The sequence below is a fragment of the Empidonax traillii genome, unplaced genomic scaffold, assembly GCF_003031625.1.
Source record: "Empidonax traillii isolate 1590-97213 ecotype Southwest subspecies unplaced genomic scaffold, ASM303162v1 scaffold376:size1174107, whole genome shotgun sequence".
Lineage (NCBI taxonomy): Eukaryota > Metazoa > Chordata > Aves > Passeriformes > Tyrannidae > Empidonax > Empidonax traillii.
In genome coordinates this window covers 1,145,039-1,168,825 of record NW_020955569.1, presented here as the reverse complement: position 1 = coordinate 1,168,825, position 23,787 = coordinate 1,145,039, and the positions used below count along the sequence as shown (strand labels likewise).

General features: G+C 39.3%; 2 protein-coding genes and 1 long non-coding RNA gene across 4 annotated transcripts; 1 reads left to right on the top strand and 2 right to left on the bottom strand.

The window, feature by feature from the left end:
• The first annotated feature begins 7,472 nt into the window (after window positions 1-7,472).
• Window positions 7,473-10,406, top strand: LOC114062016 (pulmonary surfactant-associated protein A-like). Of its 2 annotated transcripts, none has more exons than XM_027893026.1 (4): window positions 7,473-7,585; window positions 8,183-8,302; window positions 9,007-9,084; window positions 9,852-10,406. In XM_027893026.1, exons 2-4 carry the CDS (start codon window positions 8,230-8,232, stop codon window positions 10,226-10,228), a joined length of 528 nt encoding a protein of 175 aa, XP_027748827.1. In that variant the 5' UTR covers window positions 7,473-7,585; window positions 8,183-8,229; the 3' UTR covers window positions 10,229-10,406. The 2 variants fall into 2 exon arrangements, with proteins under 2 accessions (XP_027748827.1, XP_027748828.1); XM_027893027.1 differs by having other exon boundaries at window positions 8,183-8,377.
• A 733-nt stretch (window positions 10,407-11,139) lies between these two features.
• Window positions 11,140-13,603, bottom strand: LOC114062017. The gene is made up of 3 exons (XR_003572286.1): window positions 13,504-13,603; window positions 12,172-12,324; window positions 11,140-11,381 (listed from the first exon to the last, which is right to left on the bottom strand). It is a non-coding gene; the product is annotated as an uncharacterized LOC114062017 (long non-coding RNA).
• A 4,610-nt stretch (window positions 13,604-18,213) lies between these two features.
• Window positions 18,214-22,416, bottom strand: LOC114062009. The gene is made up of 6 exons (XM_027893017.1): window positions 22,225-22,416; window positions 21,757-21,836; window positions 20,862-20,976; window positions 20,043-20,149; window positions 19,703-19,817; window positions 18,214-18,853 (listed from the first exon to the last, which is right to left on the bottom strand). The coding sequence occupies exons 1-6, from the start codon at window positions 22,289-22,291 to the stop codon at window positions 18,666-18,668; spliced, it is 672 nt and encodes a 223-aa protein (XP_027748818.1). The 5' UTR covers window positions 22,292-22,416; the 3' UTR covers window positions 18,214-18,665.
• Between the last annotated feature and the right edge of the window lie 1,371 nt (window positions 22,417-23,787).

The window sequence follows — 23,787 nt, the reverse complement described above, 5'->3', positions numbered from 1 at the left end:
GGAATGACAAAAAGTGCAACCTGTATCGTCTCACAGTCTGTGAATTTTAAAGAATGGCCTTTCAGCCACCTCGGAGTGTGGAGACAATGAAATATGCTGTGTCTTAGGTTTATAAAATTGCTGCAAATTTTCTATATTGTAAAATCTAAAATGAATCATATTTAGGTAATTTTTTATCCTTAAGAAAATACTAAATGTGGTAGGTGATTAACATAATTAAAATGTGCTTAATCTGATGTGTTTCTCTCTTTTGGAGGGTTGGGAATGCTTCAGAATTCATTTTTCATGGCAGGCTGTCTCTGTGCCTTTGTGAAGATTAGAGGAGAATTTCAAGGTTTGACCTGAGATATTGGAAAAGTCAGAAGTTTAAATTGCCCATACCTTCACAGTGGAAGCATTTCCAAGTACTTAATAGTTTCTGCCTTAAAAGAGATGCCCAGAGTTGACTTCACTGGAGCAATTATGGTCTCAGGTTTTGTACCTCACATTCGATTATAGAGTTTGTGTCATATTTAAGCACACACTGACTCATTCAGCATCCACATTTAATTTTTGTTTTATGAAAATGTTAACAGTACCAGTTACAATTAATTATCGTAGTGTTTTATAGAGTGTAGCTTCTGCAACTAAGATAAATATTTCATTAGATCCAAGTAGACAAAGATATGTATATAAATGCCAAAGATTGCATTTTGTTGCTAAAGCAGCACATTCCCTCAGAAAATGATCTTTTACAAAATATTTCTTTTACAAAATATTTTCACTGCTTGCTCAGTTTGGGTAGTTGGTGAGCAGGGGCAGCTCAGTAGAGTACCATGTGTAGCAAATTCTCACATACTTACCTTGCAGTAGAGTTAAAAATACATTCATAAACACTTCATATCCTGCTCCTCACCCACATGTGGCCTCTGTGCAGGGAGCCCCAGGGAAGCTGGACTTGACTCTGGGCAGTGTTCCCTGGTCTACACTGAGGAGAAAGATGGGATCTTTTCACAAGCCCTGTCAAGTAGGAAAGATTTAGGATCTTCAGGCAGCTTTGGCGATGGATGATCCATGTTGGGGTTCCATGCAGCACTCCAACTGATCAGGGAGCACACAGGGATTCTGAAATAGAAAAAGTACACCCAGTACCACATCAGATAGATTCCAATGTGTGAAGCTGCTTTACAGAGTAGCTTGCTTTAAGACTTACAAGCATGATACCATTTTAGCCAAAAGTTTTGAATGGGAAGGGAATAGATTATGCCATGATGAAAATTCTGACTCTCAGGTTACACTGAGAAAAAATAAGGCTAAATTAATACCTTTTAATTTTCCTGGGCTCTGACCAGCTGCACTAAAGCTCCTGGAAAGAGTGGAAGGTCTACTTAAAGCTAACACTTAAATTTTAATTATTAGTATTTAAGTAAGTAAACCTTGCTAGCAATTTTTGAGTCTTTTACTCATGTAGATTCTTTGTTAGAGCAAGGTGATTACCTGTCACAAAAAGGCATCATGTTAGAGATCTCCGCCCAAGAAAAAAAAAAAAAATTACTACCAACATGATTTTTAACTATCTGAACCAAATAAGCATATTCATTTACATAGATCTCAAATCAGTTGTGGAGTATACTATTTCTTTGCTTAATGAGCAGTTTATTTCTACCACATTGGTGTTTTCAAGCTGATGAAGCCACTCAATTGAGGCAGTCTTTGAGAAACAAAAGGTTAACTCAAACACAAAATTGTGGAAATAGTACCAAAACCCTAGCATTAGGAAACCACAAAAGTAATAAGTTGTCTGAGAAACAGAACAGGTTGACAAGATAGAACATTTAAAGCATAAAATGAAAAGATAACAAAATCAGCAAATCTCAGAACGAGCCAAAAGTCAACCTGACTCTACTACACTTGCCAACTATCCAAATTAGGAAAAGATCTGAGGAAAGTTCAAAAGTTTACAGCGATGAAGAAGATCAAACGACCACTGCCCATGATGAAGGCTACAGGAACTCCCACCTCTAAACCTCCCCAAATTGAAGACTCCGCCTATATATGAATATTACAAGTAGATGTTGCAATTTAATGAATATGCATGTTTATGATGTAATCCTATGCTCTAAAACTGTATAAAAGAACTGTGCTGATTGTACTCGACAGAGTTCTTTGTCCAGGATGACCTGGGAACTCTCCAACGCGTTGCATTAAAATACCTCCTGCTTTAAAGAAACAAATTTTATCTCTAAAGCAGTCTCTCTGTGCTTTTTGGGGGCAAAAATTCAGCTTCACTGACTATAGAAATCTCTTGTTAAAGTCCTCAATGTGTAAAATCTTAAAAATGGCCTAACACAATATATCATCTACATCTAAACAGATTTAGACTTCAAAACACTTGGGGGAGGTTAATCCATTTAAGGAAAAAAAGATTTTTTTTTCAGTCAAAAGCTAATATTTATTACATCAGAAAGAAAAGCATCTAGGCTAGCTCTGAGATTCCAGTTTCTTTCTGGTTTTAGCCATTACTATTGAAAAATAGGAAAAAAACCAAATCAAGCACATATATGCTGCTTAGAAATAAGTAAAAACACCTCAGATGTGGTGTTTTTATTTTAGAACTGCTAAGCAGCACTTTCCCCTTTATAGTTCACAATGGATCTGTAGCATTTCAGGTAACTGAATGAAAAACCTCAGTTATTTTCATAAAATATCCCCACATAACATTGCACTCAGCTCTTCTCCTGCTAGGATCTGGCCTCCCCCTTTTTACCACTCTGAAGCACCTCCTTGTTCTGTGCCAAAAGTCTTGACTACGCCTCATACATAAAACTGAGGAAATCAAAGGGACTTCTGCCAGTTCTCTGCCTTCTTCATAAAAAATTATGTCCATGTTCTTTTGCATGGACTTTCGTCTCCTAACTTTTATGAATTTCAGAGGGAAAAAAAAAAAGTCCAATGTCAACCATCATATGTGGAAGAAATAAAATTCTCTAATAAAAGCAATAATCTACAGACAAGCCTGGAATGTGTTTGTATCTCATGGGTTTCATACATGGCAATTAAAATCCCAGTGTAGGTGCATAGTAGAATGTTATTTATTCTTTGCAGTTCCACAGAGGAAAATTATCCAGAAATGGTTATCTTATTCTTTTAGATAGCTTTTTTTTTTTTTGTGTTTGTGTATAACCCTATCAATTTATACCCCAAAATGCTGTTTAAAACACCAGCATTTTGGTCTATCTTTTGTGAAAGATCTGAATTTTCCATTTATGTATTAATGGATATTTTTCTAATGGACAGAGAGGTTGTCACAAGAAGAAACAGAATAAATTGTTTCTGTGTTTTGTTATGGTAGAATAAATAATCTTGATACAATCTTGTTTTAAACGTGCAAAGAACAAATATAATTTCTGAATTATAATGACCAGACCAGGAAAAATCCAGGTTAGTCTTTTTTCTTAGTTTATAGTAATTTGCTACACAAATGCAAAGCAAATGTAAGGTGTTTAAATCAGAAAATAAGGGACTCATTGGCTATAGAAGCCAATTTTAAGAATTAAGATCTTAGTATAAGTAAAAGGCAAAAATTCAGCTCCTTTTGAAGCAAATGGATTGTGTCTCATATAAGATCAATTGAATACAGTTGTTGTTACAGTATATTTAACATTAGGCCGTGGCCATAAAAATTAGGGATATTTATTTCAGAGAGAATTCTCTCTGGTCCAGAGTTGTATCTTTTTTTATAGTGGCATAATTTATTTAGTTGTTTTAGCTTAGGAATACTATTAGCAATTTTGAGCACTTAAAAAGCTCACACCAACCCCCATCAATCTCTACCACATGTGAAGAAATTAACCTCTGATTATAGTAAATGAGAATTTTTCTGTGACTGCCTGATTTCTGTAGAAATTTAGTTAAAAAAAAATCAAAACCAAGCAAACTCCATGGGTCTTGAGCAAATTGAGCTCATATTCAGCCTTAGGTGAGCATAACTGACAGGATGTGACCCAGGCTGGCAGAGTTACCTTATCTTGTATGAATTGTGAGCTGTGTCTTCTGCAATTTTTTTTAAACCAAGTTTAAAGAATAATTGCATTATTGCTCTGTTCTTTTCCAGAAAAAAAAAAAAAAGAACTTTATGGTGGAAAAACAGCAGTGTTTGCTGCTGCAATATCCTAGTAGTGTCACGAATACAAAATAGGGTAAAGGTTCACCTGTGCTTTACATTTATTTGCAGCTTTTCTTTAGAAGAACAATAAGTGCAAGTAGGAGAAGAAATATTTGCCACCAGGAAATTTGTTAGCTGGTTTTGAGAAGTGGTAGAAAGACAAATGGTCTTATTACCATGCCTATGAACCAGAGGAAAACAATGTTCTTGGGAATGTTGTGTAATGGTATAAGAGACATGTTTGTCTGGACCTCAGAGTATCTGATTGCAGATGATTACCAGAAGTTGAAACACGCTGTTATAAAATCATATTAACCTCCAGTTGTACAAACATACCTGATTTTAAAGCACAATAGATACAGGATACCTGGAAATTACCGTAGCACCTTAAAAAATTATAAGGGGCTTGGATTTTATTTGAAGTGCCTGTTAGGAAACCAGGGTTTGGCAAAATTTGGCTCAAGGGTGATAATCCAGGTGTGATGCCAAGTGAAACCTGGAATGAAACTTTCATTCATCTGTGCCCTTTTGCTCAGGAGGTGAACAGTGCTGGAGTGCAAGGGAACCTTAACCCTTGAGGAGCCTGTGGCAGTGGTAATTATGGTAGTAAAACCTGAGTGAATTTATCCTTCTGCAGATGATGGAGGACAATCACAAAATATATGGAATAATAGTTTCATCTCTGGTTCATAACCATGAGGTTTTGGGGGTTTTTCCCATTAGAATGCTATTTTGCCATCAACAACTATGGAAGAAATGAGATACTGTCTTGCTTTCTATTTGAAAACTTGGTTTCTTTCTGTGTTTTTCAGCTGAACTGCTGAAAATGTGACATATCAGAGACACTTAGTGACCTCCAAGTGGATCCTTCAAACATAACTTAAGTCAGTGGAGCAGGATGACAGTAGCATTTTTATGCACTGATCACAGTGTCTCCAGGTAAAATGAAGACTTTCTGCTCTAAAATGCTGCTTACAGTTTTAAAAACAACAAAACCAAACCAAAAACCCCATGTTGAAATTTGCCATCCCAGGTTTGCATATCTTGCTGAATTATTTCCTTCCTATCCTTAGCAAACGTAGCCTCAGCTGTCCTCTGAGAAGGGGAGGCACCATGTCTTACATGCTCTGTGCTCTTCCTGGTATTTCCAGACAGAAGGGAGCTGCTGGGGACAGTCTGGTGTTGATTTGGAAAAGAAAATGAAATGCAGAAAACACAGGACAAGGTGGTAACAAGACAGGTTGGAAGCAACAGCAGAACAGCAAAAAAATCAATGTAAACAGAAAATATGGATAGGGTTAGGGGCATTTAAATACAAACAGAAAATAAGGAAAGAATTTTTAAAGTTATCTGAGGCGACTAACACTATGGAGCAAAAGAACTAACTTTTAGGAAGCTACGTATTCAAAGGAAAGGCTAACAAACAGACTTACTGGAAGGAACACACAGCCACTTTCATCAACTGAAAATCAACTCCAGTGTTTGTATTTCCTGTATTTCTCGAACCAGCTAAGAAAGCAGCATTGACCAATGTTTGCTAAGGACAACGTTTGTCCTTAATATGTTTTACACTTTACTTGCCTACATTGTGCAACACAGCCTACTCTCTGAATATCCTTCATTTGCTTCACTAGCACTGAAATCATAAACTCCTTTAAGATAGATGTGGAAACACAGAAGAAAAGTTGCTTCGCTACTCAAAAATTGTTTGTTCTTTATCAGGTCTGTGTCCTTGAATCTTGCTGGGCTTCTGTGCTATGTGGCTCAGAGCAAGGTCAGAAAATAGTTTACAAGTTATGATGGTTATATAAAATATTCTATTAGGAAATCATAAGCAAGCATAGTAGAAATATACGTATATTTAAATATCTAATTTCTCTTGCTCCACCTTATTAATATGCTGGTGAAAATCCAGAGAAGGAAAGTTTATAATTTATCAAAACTACTGCAGTTTTTCTCAGGAGTCTAACACAAGAAAAATTCTGTCTCCCTCCAGGTTTCCCAGGCCGTAAGTCAGCATGGGAAACCCACTAATGCAGGCAAACCTCATCGTCTTCTCCCATTTGCCTAACCTGTGGTTTCTTCCAGGTGCAGTTGAAGTGCTAAAGTTGTTCTCACCACAGACGCAAAGGTCCTGCGAGTGACCTTTTCTAGGGCTCATTTAGAACCCAGGTAATGGCCTGTCTCATGTTCTCTGTTTGGCTTTGGTGGGGTTTTTTCCAAAAAAACAATTAGAAAACCTCTGCCAGAAGGTTATTAAAAGCATTACATCAATCTCTCAAAAGCTAAGAAATGTGAAATTTAACAAGAAACTTTAAACAAAGGTTACTCATGCAAATTTAAAACAGCCCTCTCTGTCAAGGTACGTACAACTGGGTCCTGCTTATTTATTTTTCACAAGACTGGTGCCTTTTCTAGGGCACTCAATAAACAATGGTGCAGGCACAGATGCCTAGTCAGGCATCTGTGGGCACACCACGGAGCACAAAGGACTCTACATCAGTTGTTGAGGTAAGTATGAACATGCAGGGCACAGTGCAGAGTGCCTGTGGAGGTGATCCAGCAGCATCTCAGACTGATATGGAAACTGCTTGTGCTCCCCCTCTAGTCTCAAAGCACTTTATTCCTCAACTGTCTTGGCTGTTAGCCTTGCTGCAACATCAGGATACTGGCCTGACACCACAAGGATGATGAGACCACATCTTACTTGTTTGAACTGGAGTGCAGGCTCAAAGAGCTTTCCTGAAAGTCTCCATTAAATAGAACCAACTTTCAGTTGGGAATAACTCTAAAACGCTTGGCAAGGCATTTCAGTGATGTTCCTGTAGTCACAAGACTGGTGTAGAACAGCTTTTTCCTTCACTGAAAGGTCATTGTTCTGTAGGAGACAACTGTTATTTAGGATCTATAAACTTCCCCTGGAGTATTCTGTAAGATATTTAAGTATGTGCTTCTGTAGCTGTCTCCTCTACACACATTACAGACCTACCATTGACTTTTGCCTTTGCTGCTACAGTTCTGAGATTCTGCTTCAGTCATTCTCACTGGTAAGTCCTCGGTCTGTAATGAGAATGATAGTGTATATTATATTCCAGGTGAATTTGTTTTGGCTTATCTTCAGTGACTTTTCCAATTTAACATTTACACAGCCATTCTGCGGACACATCAGGTATTTCAAACACGTATTGAGAAACTGCTTTGTTCTGCTCTAGGTTTGGTGTTCTAAAACGTGTGAAAGTGTTTCTACAAATTAAAAAAGTCCCTTCAAGTATTTTACTCACATTTTAAGTATGTTTGCCTCTTGAAGAAAATCATATGCAAATTCACGTCATATGACATGTTCTTTGTATTTCCTGTAAGTAAGATGATGAATCTCAAGTTACATGCCCTATAAATTAGACGGTTTAATAAGCCTTTCTTAATTCATATTGGAGCTGCTAGGTAAGTTGAACATCTTTTAATGGGTTCTTGCTTAAATTACATTTAATCTATTAAACTATTACAAAATTTTCCATTTCTGATTTATGTCTCAACATTTTTTATTATCACTTTCACCTATTTTTATAGACCATGCCACTTGCTGTGAAGATACGCTAAAAATGGATGCTGCAATGGAAGAATGAGCATTAAAAATTATTTTGTTCTTAAACCAATCAATAAAAACAGCTTGAGCCAGTTTGTCCTAAACCAGCTTTCTCTTGCTAAAGCAACCATGTGTCTATTGCTCTCCTGTAAAATTAAAACTGAAACTGTAGCTTTTTCCATGGGGCAAAATGGTATATAATGGTATCTGTAGTACAAAGAAAAGGTCTGAAGGGGATGTTTTGGGTTTTTGCTCTGTGGACTTTTGTAGATTAGCCAACTGTCTTTTGGAAAAATATTTTAATGGTTTGAAATAAGCTAACTTTGCAGCTACATTAATGGCATTCATGTCACTGTGAGCAAAGCTTAACATACAGAAAACTTCACACCCAGACAGCAAAATTCTGAAACATCTTTCCTTTTTTTTTTTTTTTTTTTTTTTTTTTTTAAATACAGGACTCTACACTGGAGAGAAAACCAGTCTGTTTTACCTTTGGTTTTAAATGATGCTGTCTCCGCAGTTGTTCCACAAAATCTTAGGAGTAGCTTTTTTCCTGCTCCCATTATGTGTGCAAGGTAAACCTGCAGGATTTCTTTCAAATATTTTCAAGTATTTGACTGAAGATGGAAGTGATGGAGGATTTATACCAGGTATAAAGTTACCATCTCTATTTTTATCTGCTGTGCTTCATTTTTATGCCTTGTAAACTCAGTGCTATCTCACATAATCTAATGGGGGTTCTACTTGAGAGAAAATAATCATATCTTTATTAATTCTTTGTATGAAATAAGATGTCTAAATCTCTCCTATTTAATGATGCAGTGGTTCAATTCACAAAGAAAAGGTTATAATTTTCTGCAGCAGAAGGAACTTGCTGCTGAGTGCTAAGCTGGAGTTGCAAGCAAGGGTTTGAACAGCTTATAGAATTCTGTCAAGGATTCAGTCCCTAGAAACAGTTAAAAATCAGCTAAACCTACTGCACAAGTGCCAGTGTTTTGCATGGAATGGCTCAATCACTTAGAGGGAAGACTAATTCAGTTTACCAATTCCAGTTTTCCACAAACATCACTGCTCTGGAGGTAATTTCCAGGAACGTATCCCCTATCATTACAGAGATCAATCTACAAAGATATCCCCTGCTTAAAACACAACAGTAAACTAAACCATGTCAAACATTTCAAAAGTTTGTATTCATTTTTCGTGATTAACCTGTGCTTTATCTTGAAAGCCAAGACTCAGACTGTAACACAAAGTACATAATAGCTGCTTTTGTTCATAGCTTTCATACCAGTGGCTGATGATGAAACGGGAGACATTAATCATCATTTGGAACATCGTATTTCCAGACTGGAAGGAGGTATTTTATCTGCCTTTACTTTCTGCTGTAACTGGATTAGTGGGGATAGAAAAGATGAGCAAAAATGGCTTCTTAGGAAAAAGGCAGTATTTTCTGTAGTTTTGTTGCATTCTATTTATATCCTGTTTATATCATGCATGATAACTCTCAAATGGGGGGATGGGGAATCAGATTGTCATAGTTAGCAGGAGATGTCTGGGTAACAGTTCTGAAGTAGGAGAGCAAGCAAGTCAAGAATGAACCAGATTAAAAACCCCTGCCTATGCTGAACTGCTCCATGGGCACCTCGTGCTCCCAACAGACAAATAAACTGAACACTGAAAACATACCAAAACAAGCATGATTAGATCACATCTAAGATCCTACTCACTCAAGCACATAACACCAAATGTCAAGGGCATCTGTATACCGCAAACCATCTCGGAGTCTTAGAGAGAGTCTCAAAGAAAGTCATATACTTCTTCCAAATGTAGAATTCCTCACTTCCTTCCCTATTTCTCCAACCTGTTTTATGAGTCTCCTATTTCACCGCCTCTGTATTTATCTGCTTCTTCCCTTTTTCCCCTCTCCTCATTTTCAGATTTCTTGTGGCTTTTGGGGATTATATTTTTTCCTTCTTTTTTTTTAGCTCTGATTTCAAGTTCTCATTTCCTTTACCTTTTCCTGAGTTTAAACTAAAATTATGGAGGAAAATAGCAGGAGTTAAAATGGGCAGTGACCACAAAAAAAATGCATAAAAGTTTAACAGCTTTCACCTCATCTTGCAGTCCTCCGCTTGGAAAAGAGGATAACAGAATTTGGAGGGAAAATATTTGCTACCAATGGGAAAAAGGCTGATTTCAATACTACACTGGAAAAATGCAAAGAGGCTGGAGGATCTATTGCTGCTCCGAGGAACCCAGGCGAGAATGATGCCATTCAGTACTTCGTGAAAACTTTTAATACCTACGCCTACCTAGGGGTAAAGGAATCTCTTATTCCAGGCAAATTCCAGTTCCTGGATGGTACAGAGCTGGGCTACACTAACTGGCATTCAAATGAACCTTCTGGCAAAGGGGAAGAGGGATGTGTGGAGATGTACACTGATGGCACTTGGAATGACAAAAGGTGCAATCAGAATCGCCTTATTGTCTGCCAGTTTTAGTGCTTCCCTTGCTGCTCTCTGGCAGGCTTTCTGGAATATGCTTCTCTCTTGGTTGTCTCTTCATCTGTAGCCTAGTGAACTCATATAATGGAGCATCAAAAAATAAAATTCACTCTTTCCCGGCCTGATTTATCTTTTAAATAAATGCCAACTATAAAGAGGAAGTTGTTTATAACAAAACCAGTGGCCATTTTGCCTGTTTTGTTATTCACTGCCCACTGAGTCTCTTAATACTAATGTCTATGGGTTTCTACTGCTGTTAGCCTGCTACTTTATTACAAGATCAAAAAGTAGATTTCTTGGGCACCTGCCTAAAGTGACTTGCAGCCATAAGATTTTCCAGCACCCCTTGATCCATGAGCCTCAAAGTTGTGTGTATTTTGATCCCTTTCTGTAAGTTTTCCTTACCAAAACTACCCGCACAGACACTTCTGCTGCCACTGCTGTTGCTCAGCCTGTGTTTCCTTGGCCACCCTCACCCACAACAGGTCCCTTGAAGGAAGACACGAGCACTGCTGAGAGGGTGACACAGAGCCATGAGCACACAGGGGACTCATCCACCTTACATTTCCCATGGGAAACTCTCGAGTCAGCAGGTCTTTAACCTTCATGTACCTCAAAAGTGGTGGCCAGAAGCCACCAGTCCTGAGCCCCTGCAGCAATTCCTAATGCCTTTCTGACTCAAAGGAGTAGCAGCACAAGAAACCTAAGGCTCTGTGCCACATGGGATGTGCATAGAAGGGAACACACAGGAGCTAAAAGGAGTTACCATATTGTTTGGGTCAATAGAGCTGTAAAAGTCAATATTTTTAAGCTAGATTGTTGCAAGATTCAGAGACAACTAATATTGGGCAACACAGAGCTGTTTGTCAGACCCCCACTGAGATCCTCACAGAACTAAGCTGGGTGGATGCCCACCCTTCTGAAGCAGCCGATACTCTGCACTCCTTGCAGAAGCTGCTCAGAGCATGCACTTTCCAGCTCAGACTAAAGGCTCTGCATAAGCTCCATGACATGGCACAAAGGCTGGTTGAGTGTCTGGGCATGCCTCCATACACATAAATCCAAATGCCTGGCCATCAGTCACACTCACTTGCACTTGGTTAGTTCCAACTTGGTCAAGCACAACTGCGCAAGAAGGAAATATTCCCCTCTGTGTGACATGGAGACAGAACAAAGTATGAAGGTAACTGGGGAGGGAAGGCGTGCTCACAGCTGGTGTGAACCCAGGGGCCAGCAAAGGGGCTGCTTGGAGCCTCGTAGCTCTGCACATCACTGTAATTCCAGAGCAGCAACTTGCCATGCACAACATTCCTGCACTGGCTGAAGTTCAATTACTGAATTATTTTGAGCACAAGGTCTCGCCACCTGCTCTGTGACAAGGCATGGCTCTTCCTGGCCACAACTCAGCCCTGTGTTTGATGTCAGGGCCCGCAAATCATTCTTGCTGTTATTTTCTGCAAGCTAAGCAATTTATCTTGCAGATATTTACTTAGGATGATTAATGCAGCAGGGCTAACTTCAAACCAAGACACCTTTCTGCCTGCAGGTGGTCTACCTCCACAGGTTACTTAATTATTCACTCCAGCAGTATTCAAATCCTTCATCACAATGCATACTAAATAGGACCACTTTTTCAAGAGTTATCATCTCAACATATGCAAAGATAGAACTTATGTGAGCAAAGTTCTCAGTTTATCCCTGCATGTGTTTAGTATATAAGGAGATCTCCAAGATGTTTCTGGACAATATAGGCAAAATATAAACTACTGAACCCCGTGTTATCTGAGGTCTAGGTAGGCTGCTGTATTAATCCAGATGAAAGGTACACAGAAGGCAAGCGAGGACTCAGGAGTCCATAGGCACTGTGTCATTTTCAAGCTCTATTCTCACTCACAAATATTTTACAGCTCACCTGTACCTGCCTGCACCCACCAGCTCACCTGCCCACATCCTCAGCCTTGCGTGACTCCTGTTGTGAAACCAACTCTGCCACGAGCACAAGGAAACAGGATCGTGAGCATCGCCTCGTATAGTAGTTTTCCACTCATCGTATTCCAGTAAAGCTTAGGAAGTTCACAATGATTAACATCAGCCTGAGAATGAAGTTGGACACACACCCCACCACCACCAAACATCTAAAGCCAAAGGTTTTTTTATTTTATCCTGCTTATCTCCAGAGAGTTACAGAGTTATCTCATAATTAGAGATATCTGCAGGTGTCTGAAAAAGTGGCTGCCTTCAGCGTTAATCTAATGAATATGTGCCACAGGAGAAATGTTCCACCACCACCCCATCTTTGGCTATTTCTCCTGTGGACTCCCAGGGAAGAGGGTAAAGGACTTTGTGTGTTACTGCACAGCTATAGATGCTAACCCTGTTCAGACACTGTAGCTACTTGTGGTTCTAGGTGAAGACATAAAAACCTCAAAGCAAATATATGTCATTCTGCCTGACACTGCCACCTCCAGCAAGCCTGCTGACAGCAGACAGGACTGGAAACAGCAGTCTTGGCCTGAAAAGCAGATTGGTTCAAGATTTGGGCACTGAATTTATTTCCTAAATCTGAATGAGAGGGAATTACAGCATCCTCTGATTTGTAGGAAGACTCAGACTGCAGTTTGGCCTTCACACCTTCCCTTGTCAATAGACAAGGGCCAGATGCAGTACTGTGTTCAGGAAGGAGGGCCAGTTCTCAGGGACTGTGTAATATCATCTCCACAACAGCATGGACCAGAGCCAGAGTTGGCTTAGCAAAGCCTCTGAAAAGGTTTCTATGTGCTCTTTACTCTGTACAATACAGAGTATTGTACTCTGCAGCAGCCTGAGCTTAACTGATTTTTCAGATATTTAAATAAATTTAAATAAAGCTAAGCTTGTAAGTAGCAAAATGGGTTGTAGAACGTGCATAGTTGGAAGAGAGTTGGGTATATGAACGCCTTGAATTTGCAGTGACCTTCATCTCTGAAGGTTGCATGTGCTATTCATAATAATCAGTCATAATGTGAGTTAATCAGATTACTCATTTCTGAGTATATAAAATCATTTACAAGGAAAGCCCAAGTGGTTTCCTGGCAAAAAAAAAAAAAAAAATGGGCCATCAATTTTCACTACAGGTGAGTGTCTCCTAAAGCCGCTTGTGCACGTGTGAACAGCCAGCTATTGTTTTGCTGATCAGCTCTTTGGAAACGATTGTGCCACTTTAAGAACACCAAGTGGGAGGCAATACAAGCACCACTGAACAAACAAGTACCTGTGTACACTGCTGCGCTCACCTGAGCCTCAGACAGCTGAGGGGACGCTGCCCTCACCCTCCCTTGCTCGTTCTGCAGACTGAACACCTCTAACACACACTCCTGCTGCCCAACAGTGGAGGATGGACACCCAAACGAAGCAACGCAATTTTCTGTGCAAGACTTGCAAGACACCTTGAGGACACCGAGAAGGTAAGAGTAGACAGCAAAGATCTGAATGCCTACAGGGTCACACAAGTTTTAGAGAAAGCCAGAACTTATTTCAGGTAGTCAGGTTGAGAAAGGTGAAAAAATTCAACACAAATTCAAGTGCTTTGCAGCCCTCCTGTAAAAATAAAGGAATAGTTAAATTGTTTCTCATTTGGTTAAAAGGTTGTCAGCAGGGAAGATGTGAAAAAGAAATATAGAGTTGCTAATTTAGGTTCACTAATATCAAAATATTTTGCTAAATGGTTAGAATTATGACTGCAAGTGAATTGCATAGGGCAATCTTTTTTTCTCCTTTTAAACATAGCAGACGTTCAGTTTGCATAAGTTCATTCAAATGTGTTTAAAGTCTAAATATTTCAGAACAGGAAATATCTGTTTGACTCAGATGTAGGTAACTCATCTCTGATACACATTCAGTAATCAGGAAAATAATAGATATGCGTCAGAATGTGTTATCTGAGATAATACAAAGCCATCTTATTAGACAAAATACAAAAATCAAAATCTTTGTGTCCAGAAAAGTGTGATTGATGATTCCTTTAAATAACAGCTGAGAAAATTCTCTTGCATTCTCACTTTTATTGTAATCACCTGCTTCCCTTTGTAAGTGAGGTGAAACTAAAGGCGTGATCAGCATATACCCAACACCGTGCTATGCTACTTTTACCTTATTAAATATTCTGTCTTCATCATAACTTTCAAAATCTTCTCCCAGGTTTCACATATTTGATTTCTTCACCCAAATTTCATATTTTTTTTCTAGTATTTTAAGCTAGATTTTTGCCCTGCAGTGACTTTACTCACAGGCAGCTAAATATACACAGATTTTACTTAATCAGACTAAGTTGCAGCATGCTTTATAAAGGCTGAAATCCTGTATAAATGAATACGAAGCTATTTACAATTAGCACTGAATTCAGTTGTTATTTATAGAGGGAGATATTTCTAACAAACAATTTCAATGACATTTCTTTTAATATTTTAATGATTCTGAGCATTTTCATACACTCTTGGTTTGAAAGGTTTAGCCCTCTAGAGATCAAAGCAGTATCATTAGATCTTTCTAAGGTTTTACATAGTTGAAATGTAGCCTTTTCTCTTAGGTACCAAACTCATTAATTTGATTTCTGGTTCTTATAGGAGTTTTAAGTGACACTTTTAACCTGCAGTATAGTTGTCTCTTGATCATCACCCTCATTTCAAGTCCATGACTGTGCCAGACACCCACGTCTCAAAATTTTTTATGTTCCTACCATTTCCTACCTCTGCTTGTAACACAAGAAGTGGAAGAGGAATTCACCTTTCTGCAGGTGCTCATGATTACAAGGCACACCATGGACATTGCAGCAGCAATGACCTCCCTCTTCAGAAAACAAATCATGTGTAATTATCTCCAACTATTAATAGGAAGTTGGCAGTTAAGTCAGAGAACAAGTACACAGTAGCACTTGTTTTCCCCTACTTGAAGGCTAAATATTTAAATTACTGACTGCGTGGAAAATGAAGCAGAACAAGTCATCACTGTTGCTGGTTTATCCCTCTTGACTTGCTTTTCCATTAAAATAATTATATGCCTGGGAGAAGAATGTTCACACTTCTGCAAAACAAGAAGTGTTCTGCAGCTCCAGTTGTGCTAAAGCACCTGGGAGTTCATCTTTGTATCTCACTGAGCAGCTCTCATACACAGATAATAAAAACTCTCCCCACATAAAGACCTATAAGCCCTGTTTGTAGAAACTGGAATTTCAATAGTAAATATCTGGTTTTATGTAATATACTTAATTAGCATAATTTAGTGGAATTGGTGACCTACTAAAATATCAAAGATTGTAGAATCCGTTGAAGGGAAGGGAAGGAAAAGGAAAGGAAAGGAAAAAAAGAAAAGGAAAAGGAAAGGAAAAAGGAAAGAAAAGGAGAAGGAAAAAAGAAAGGAAAAGGGAAAATGATAAGGGGAAAGGAAAAAGGAAAAGGAAAAAGGAAAGGAAAAGGGAAAATGATAAGGGGAAAGGAAAAAGGAAAAGGAAAAAAGAAAAGGAAAGAGCTGTCCCAGACCAGCAGCCAAGAAAAGGGAGTCATTTCCAAGGCCAGAAGGAAAACCCTCAGGGAGGGCGAGTGCCCTAGCTGGCTAAATCAAACACATGTACACAGATCATGAGTCCCACTTGGAAGAAAACAATGCAGTGTCCCTCTTTGCTTTACAGCCTCGGACTCTTGAAATGGAGGAAATAACGGTGGCAACAATCCTGGCCCCGTGGCAAATACTGCTGGTCATCCTTGCCGCGGTGCTGACGATGAGTCTCCTCATGCTCCTGCCCCCGGCTGCCGTGGTGCTCTGCAGGATGAGGCGTGTGCCGCAGATCTCGCTGCACGGCTCGGTGTGAGCCAGCCCTGGGAACAGCTGCAACACCACCGATCCCTGCAGGGGACGGGTGGGAATGACCACATCTCTCAGGATCACTCTTTCTACCTAAGGGCCACCCAAAAGCAGTGGATTTACCAGTCTATGGCTGCTTAGCTCCTGTGAGTGGAGAATGTGTGTAATTTTGTCGTCGTGAACTACAGTTCTCTGCACTTTGCCTTTCATTTTTTGGCTATATTTAATTACTGTTATTGGCTCAGTTCCGAGACTGAGTTCTTCTCTTGTGTTATAATGACCTGAAAGAGAAGCAAGCATAATGCAGCACTGTATTCCCTTAATTAATATCAGGAAAGCCTCCCTCTTTATAGTTACACTGTAAATATTACCAAAGCCTTCTGGCTGAGATGACTGATAGTTATGCAAGTGGACTTATCAAAAGCATGCAGGATACTCTGGGGAGGTAGTACTTTAGTCTGGTTGTATTACAGAACATAAAAAAAATAATCAGTTAATGGTGCAATAAATAAACATCCTGTATTTCTTTTGTCTGATCTGAAAACTTACTCGCCTAAAATGTTCTTAATCTCTTTCCTTCTATATGAATTTTCTTCTCTCTGCAACATCCAAGTGCCAGAACACAACACTCCCCCATCCTGGAGCCTGAGCCTGAGGCATGGCCCAGTGCTCAGACATGCCGGGCCAGACACCAACACGAAGTTAATGCAAACATACAGCAACTGTTTGCCTTAAAGAAATTATGCAAATTTACCCTGGGAAATATTGTTATTAAGTTTACTTTAGTTTTTAAGTGTCTCATAGAGGCTTACTGGGTCAACTTCCCTTTCTCGTATGTAAATAATAACTTGGATTGTGGCACAGAACAAAACTGTTTCTCTGCAAGTTTTTGAAAAAAAACAAAAAAACAAAAAAAAAAAAAAAAAAAAAAAAAAAAAAAAAAAAAAAAAAAAAAAAAAAAAAAAAAAAAAAAAAAAAAAAAAAAAAAAAAAAAAAAAAAAAAAAAAAAAAAAAAAAAAAAAAAAAAAAAAAAACAAAAAAAAAAAACCCAAACAAACAGCAACCCAATCTCCAGCTTAATATCAAATTTGTGACTCATCATATTAAAGCTTTCCAGCCAAATTCTTCCACATTATGTGATGCTCATTATTAGGATTTCTGACACACAGAATTAATTTATTAAATTAATTAATTAAAATGGATTTAATAGTTTAATAGTTTACAAGAGTAATGGGTTTGATTTCCTTTTGAAATAAAATATTAGTTTTCTTTTTTTGATTGGTTTAGAAAGTCACTGGAATAGATCAATATAATTGAGAGAAAAAATGTTTTTTAACACCAGTAGAAAAATAGGTATTTTAGTTGAGCATCAGCTGTTAATGTATTGGCTGAAAAGACTCAAACCCATTATAATTTCATTTGATAGAGATCATTTGTTCGACAGAAATAAACAAACCCACCAGTGATTCAAAAGCCATTGCTTTTCATTAAGACTACAGTACTTTTGTCTCCAACACAATGACTTAAGTTACTGCTGCATGGTTTATAAGCAGCCAAAGCAGCCAAATCACCCCTTTGCTGGTGTAATTGTCTGTTCTATTCATTGTCATATGACTGTCTGCTTCTGGGTCCAAAAGCAGCTGATGTTTTCTTTTGCTTGTAATGACTGGATTTTGAATCTGAAATATAAGCATGTAAGTATATGTATCTGAATCATTTATCCAATTAATGATGTAAAGGTCAATCATACATCATGTACCACAATGCTGTATGCTGTCTGTGTCTGAGAGACTGACAGGAATAGGGAAAAGGTGAAGAAGGGAAAGGAAACACAAACAGATAGCTGTCTGTCTTCAGATCTACAGCTTCAGTGTTTGCTCTACAGAAGAAAACTAAAATACAACTCCAAGCACAGATTCCACTGAAAACCAAGTAATAACTAAGCTTCTTGTTTACATTTCATAATAATTCACAGGCACATCTGTTTGGTAGCTACAGCTCCACAAATAAACTGGATTACCAGGGCTAAGTTGCCTTTGGTCTTCACTTGCCCCAAGTACCAGGTGGACAATGGACAGGTTTTCTGCTGGTTTTCTAAACCCCAGTCAAGCAGGCACATGAATAAAGAATTACATCCCTACAGCCAGTAACTGTTACGACTTTCATTGTTTTAATGTTCATCAGAGCAACAATAATGATTAATTGGCAACTATAAAAACAAGTAGAAATATGTCCTTTTCTCATCAAATATGACCCCTGACAGAGAATGATTTCTGATAACAATTAGTGTGTTAAACTAACGACTACATGCATTAAACAATTGTAATCCTTATTTAATTCCAGCTAGACAAATTTAAGCCATAAAAATGAACTTCTTTCTTTGAAACACTTCTACCATGATCTATGTGATTAGATTTAGCCTATATCTCTGTAAGCCAAAGCTGAGGTCATATCATGACTATGGTCTCTAGTCCTTTAACTAAAGAAAAGCTGTATGCTTACATGTCTAAGAAATGATTGCACTGCTCTGCTTCTCTTGTCAAAATACCCACGTCAGACTGCAGGCAGTTTGCTGGTCTGTGGCACAAGCTTTTTGGTGCTAGTAACCACAGATGATACAATCAGCCTCCTCATCCCGCTTGGAGCTGTCGATGCCTTGCTCAGCAAGCTCTTTGAGGAAGATGTTTAGTTGCTCTCTCTGAGTTTCAGGGAAGGCTAGTGTGTGCAGACAGGTACTGTTGTTGGGGAAATAGGCAGATTTAGCTCCACTGATGGCCATCTCAGAGGCTGGAAAGATAAAGGATGAACAAAACAAAAATAATTTAAAAAAAAAAGGCAGCTGAATTACTTAGCTGAGACTTGTCCTGATCTTCAAACAAGTTGCTGGAATTCCCATTTTCTAGACTAGTCTTCAACTTGGAATAAAAGATGATTGCTTTTGGTAAGCCTTTGAAAAAACAACTGCTCTAGCAACAAGGCACTGTCAACAGTAAAATATTTTCCCACTAACCATAGGAGAGATAGGGTAGCCCATTCATGCATTTATATGCACATTTATTTTTAAATTAAGGCAATAACAACAGAGTCAGACAGCCAGGGTCAGAGACTGCTCAATGGACACAATGGGAACAGAACCCTTGGGCTGCTGCATGAAGACGCTGGCTTGGGACCAGCTGCTGGGGTTTACTGTGTGTACACACAAGGAATAGTGCAGGTGTTGGCCAGTTTTACTGAGATTCTTCAAGTACTGTTGCCAGATAAACAGTTTTATGTTCTACTGCTGTCTGTCCAGTGGGTCACACAGTCCTTGTGCAACAAGGAGTTTGTTTTAAGGTGATATCAATTTCCTGTTAAAAAAAGAAAATGTGCATTTTCCCAAAAAAAATTTCATATATGTCATATTTGCTACCCCATCCTGAAATGGCAGTGCTCAGGCCTTTGTGGTAGTTTTAAAGCTGAAGTGATTTCTCATTCAACAATTTGCCAGCCCAGAACTAACTCTCAGAATGTCACACATGCCAAGGTTGTCACACATGATAAGAAAGAAAACCTTTTCTTTCCTCCTTATTTTTAAACAAGAGACAGACAGACAGAGCCTCCCGTCCTCATGAACAGATATGTCTGGGAAATACTCACGGCTGCAAACAGCCAGTGCCTTTCCCCCAACAAGCTGTGTGGTCCAGGAAAACCCAGTGGCATTGCCACATACTTCATACAGTCTGCTGCTTCTGAGGAACTGAAAGTCATAACCCTTGGGAAACAATGACGGGAAGCAAATAAACAAACAGGGTCTTAGGATGTGTCATGGTAACTGTAAGATGATGAAACATTCAGCCAGTGAAGATCAATACAAACACTACAATCCCTCCCTCTTAGGAATACAAAAAGGTATATGAAGGAATAACATTACACAATAAACAGCTGTAAACTAATGCATGGATGCAGCAATATAGCAGCAGTAAGCCATGGATGTTACCTTGTTGCACATGGGTTTGCAGTACTGAGCACTGTCGATGGTGACACACACCAGCCCACCATTTCTCGGGGCCAGTGGGAGAGGGCATGGAGGTAGCTGCTTGCAAACTTTTGAGTAGATTAAAAACAAAAATCAAACCAAACAAAACCCCACACAACAACAAATACAAACAAACAACAACAAAAAAAGGGCAAGAAAATGATATATCAGAGTGAAAGTGATTATAAAAGTCTCCCCTTCCCAAGCAACCTCATTGACCTGAGTATGGTTGATAACTGCCCCCACTAGCTGACTTTGTCAAAGTAAGCATTTTTGCTTGTTTGAAGACTTTTTTTCCCTTTTTATTTTTTTGGCAACACCCAATTTTCCCATCACATTCCCACTACAACAGTGTCGGCCCCAGTTACACTTCAGAGGTGGCTCAAAGGGACATTTGCATTCACAGCACTGACATTCAGTACTGTGATGGCCAAAACTATCCACATATTTCTTGGAAAAATATGACTGGCATGTCTGCTCCCAGACACCAAGGAGGCTCTGGCTGGAGGGCAGAGAAGGCCCTGCTGCCCCTGTGACTCTGCACTGCTGCTCAGCACCGGAGCTGCAGGAACAGAGGGACTGCTCATGTTTGTGCTGCTGTGCCTCCCCAGCCCCTGCCAGCCCAGTGGTTAAACACCCATACTTTCTGTTGCTAATTTCCCCCAAAGAAATTCAGACACTTGGTTTAGCGTGACTGCAGGGAGAAAAAGTTTTCTTAGTGCTTCTCCACTGCCGCTTAACAACCAGCAAAGGGGAGCGTCAGTTCAAGAGGGGACTCACATTTCTCTTGAACAGGGCGCAGGAGATCAAGTGTTTCTTGCAGTGTCCAGACAAGGGAATTGATTGAAGCTTTCTCACCCTTGGCAATCATTTCAGGAAGGCATTTTGAATATTTCTATGGAGATAAGGGACAAAAAGCCTAAGTTGAAGAGGAAAAACCTTGGAGCTTTGGAGTTAATTGATTAAAGTGGTCACATAATTTTCCTTTTCTTTTTTTTTTTTAATGCATAACAAGGATCATCTGGAAAATTGTATAGCTTTAAGTTATACTAATCTGCCCACAATGTTTTTGAAGAAATCTGGCAGCTTGTTTTTAAACTGTGACTAGATAGGCTTTTTCCATCATATTGAGCTCAAGAAGAGGACTGGTATGGGTTTGGTGGTTTTCTTCCTATATATGAAAAGGTGCCTTTGTAAACCACTTATGTACCTTGTTTCTATATAAAACACTGGTTTGTTATGCTTATCTTCTGAATGCTGGCCCCTCACAGACTCTGTATGTTTGTGTGTGTAAAAAAAAACAAACCTATTTGTGAATGTGTGCAAACAAAGAAGTTAATGAATTCTTAGCTAGCTATTGTATTTATATAGCCATACTGTTTATGTCAAAGCCACTTTATATTTCCAGAGCAAAGCAAAACTGGAAAATAAATCCACATGGACATTTTTTGGTCTAGCAGTAGCAGGACCGAAGACACGGCAAGGCAAATGACACAGATATTTTTCTGCTGCCACGTGTCCTCCCCTCCCTCCCCAGCATGTACTTTGCAGGTTGCCAAAGCAGGACACGAGCCGTGCTTGCCCAGCCAGCGCAGGCAGAGGCAGCAGGAGCCCACCAGCACAGGAGGAGGGTGCAGAGCAGGCCCTGGGGTGGCCAGTGCAGCCAAGCTCTTACCTCAAGACTCTCATTCACATCATCTATGGTTGCACTTTTGCATTCACTTGGACTGGCCAAAGCTCCGATTTCAGTAAAATCTAAAAGACAAGTAGAAGCGGGTACTTAGTAATGTAATAATCCTTCCTGACACATCAACAAACCCCAAATACCACATCACATAGTGCTTGCTTAGAGGAACTGTGCCACTATTCTGCTATCCTAGTCCTGCCTTGTATACCTGAGGTGATCAGGGCTCAAATGTGAATAAGCTGTACAAATATTGATTTATTTGAAGCAATTAGCAATCTGAACACCATTTGTGGACACTTGGGGCTGGGTTCCCGAGCAGGGTCCTTCATTTCTGTAAGACAGCCACTAAAAATTATTAATAATACTAATATTTATAATATCAATTTATAGTTTATAATAATAATTATTAAGAATACTAATTATTTTTCATCATATTCAAGAATGCAAATATCTTACCTGCAAGAAGCAGTGCTGAACTTAGGAAAACCAGTGTTTTCCAGAGTCGGCAGGAGCAGAACAACATTTTTTTCTGCAGGAGACCAGGGGCTAATTACTTGTTGCTTGTGGTGCCCAGGAGCAAAAGCACTGGAGTCAGGCACCAAGCTGCGTGTCTGTGGGTCACTGGTTGTTTACAGTGGGCCTGGCTCCGAGGCAGAGCTGTGATAAGGGATTAGGGGGAATAAAATGTTGCCCCACTTGCCAGGAAGCCCAAGGAAAACTTGCCAGCACAGTTTAGAGAGGGCAAGGGGCGTTCTCGTTAGGGTACTGAGGCGGATCCACTTCTCTGCTGCTGCCAACTCCTGGGAAATTTTCAGATTAACTGGTTTACTGTAAACATGTTTTGTGTATGCACATTCTTGTGTGTTCTTGCTCTCTATCTACCTTCCCATCTGTCTGCATTCTTCTGTCTCTCTCACACACATATTTTTATAGAAGACTACAGGGCTCCATCTCATATCTTATGCTCCAAGAGGAAGCTCAGAACATCAAATGACAATTGATTTGAACCAAGGGGTATACCCTGTATTCTGTGGCATCCACAGCTTAGCTATTTTTTCTTTTTTCATGGAGCCATGAAGCTCATGTGTGTATATCCACTTACAGGAAAAGCTGAATAACTAGCAGAATTGCCACAAAAATTCAGTCATTTCTACCCTAAACATTTACTAGCAGGTTAATCCAATTTTTCAGCTACTGCTAACATGATAGGGGTGTGCTGACCCCATCTGCAAAACCCAGGGTTCACAGTCACAGCTTTTCATCTGACAGCCTGTCACACACGCTCCCATCCACACTGCCAAGCCTCCAGCCAACCCTGCCTGGCCACCAAACAGCTACACACACACACCCCCACCTACCCCTCCTCTCCAACAAACCTTTAATGGTTGTTACTGTCACTACCAGAGCAGAACTGTTCATTTGGTCTGCAGGTGTGTTTTTTTGTTGAGACATGGACATTCTGCCTCCATGTTGTGTTACACACCACCTTTATTTATAAGGCACTTACCTTCTCAGGTTTCTTTTTTTTTTTTTAATTTTTCATTCATTTTCTTCTTCTGGTTGTAGTGTGATATATTATGACCAGGTGATCCTGAAGAAGTCAAGCCAATAGCAATGCATCCAGCACATTCCCAGAGAAATGTCTTCATATGCCATCTCAGGAACATGAGCATAATTAATAAAGTGGAGCAGCCTCTGGCTTGACCAGATAGACATTGTGTTTATGACATACTCGAAAGGAATAAAGGGCAGCTTTTTCTTTAGCATTCATCACAGTCAGGCAGTCTCCCCCACATCTATTTGGGAGGCACTGTACAAAGACATTTCTTAAGAGATAAACACGGGGTGGCAGCATTTCTCCAGCGTAGAAGATTTAACAGAATGCTGGGTAAACCACGATGTCCCTCTTGGGGGCCATACACAGATAACCCTTGCATTTCAGGATTAAGTTCTCCTTGTTGCCTGCTGACAACAAAAACCGATCGCAGAAGATCTCACAGACTCCAAATTTAAACAAAC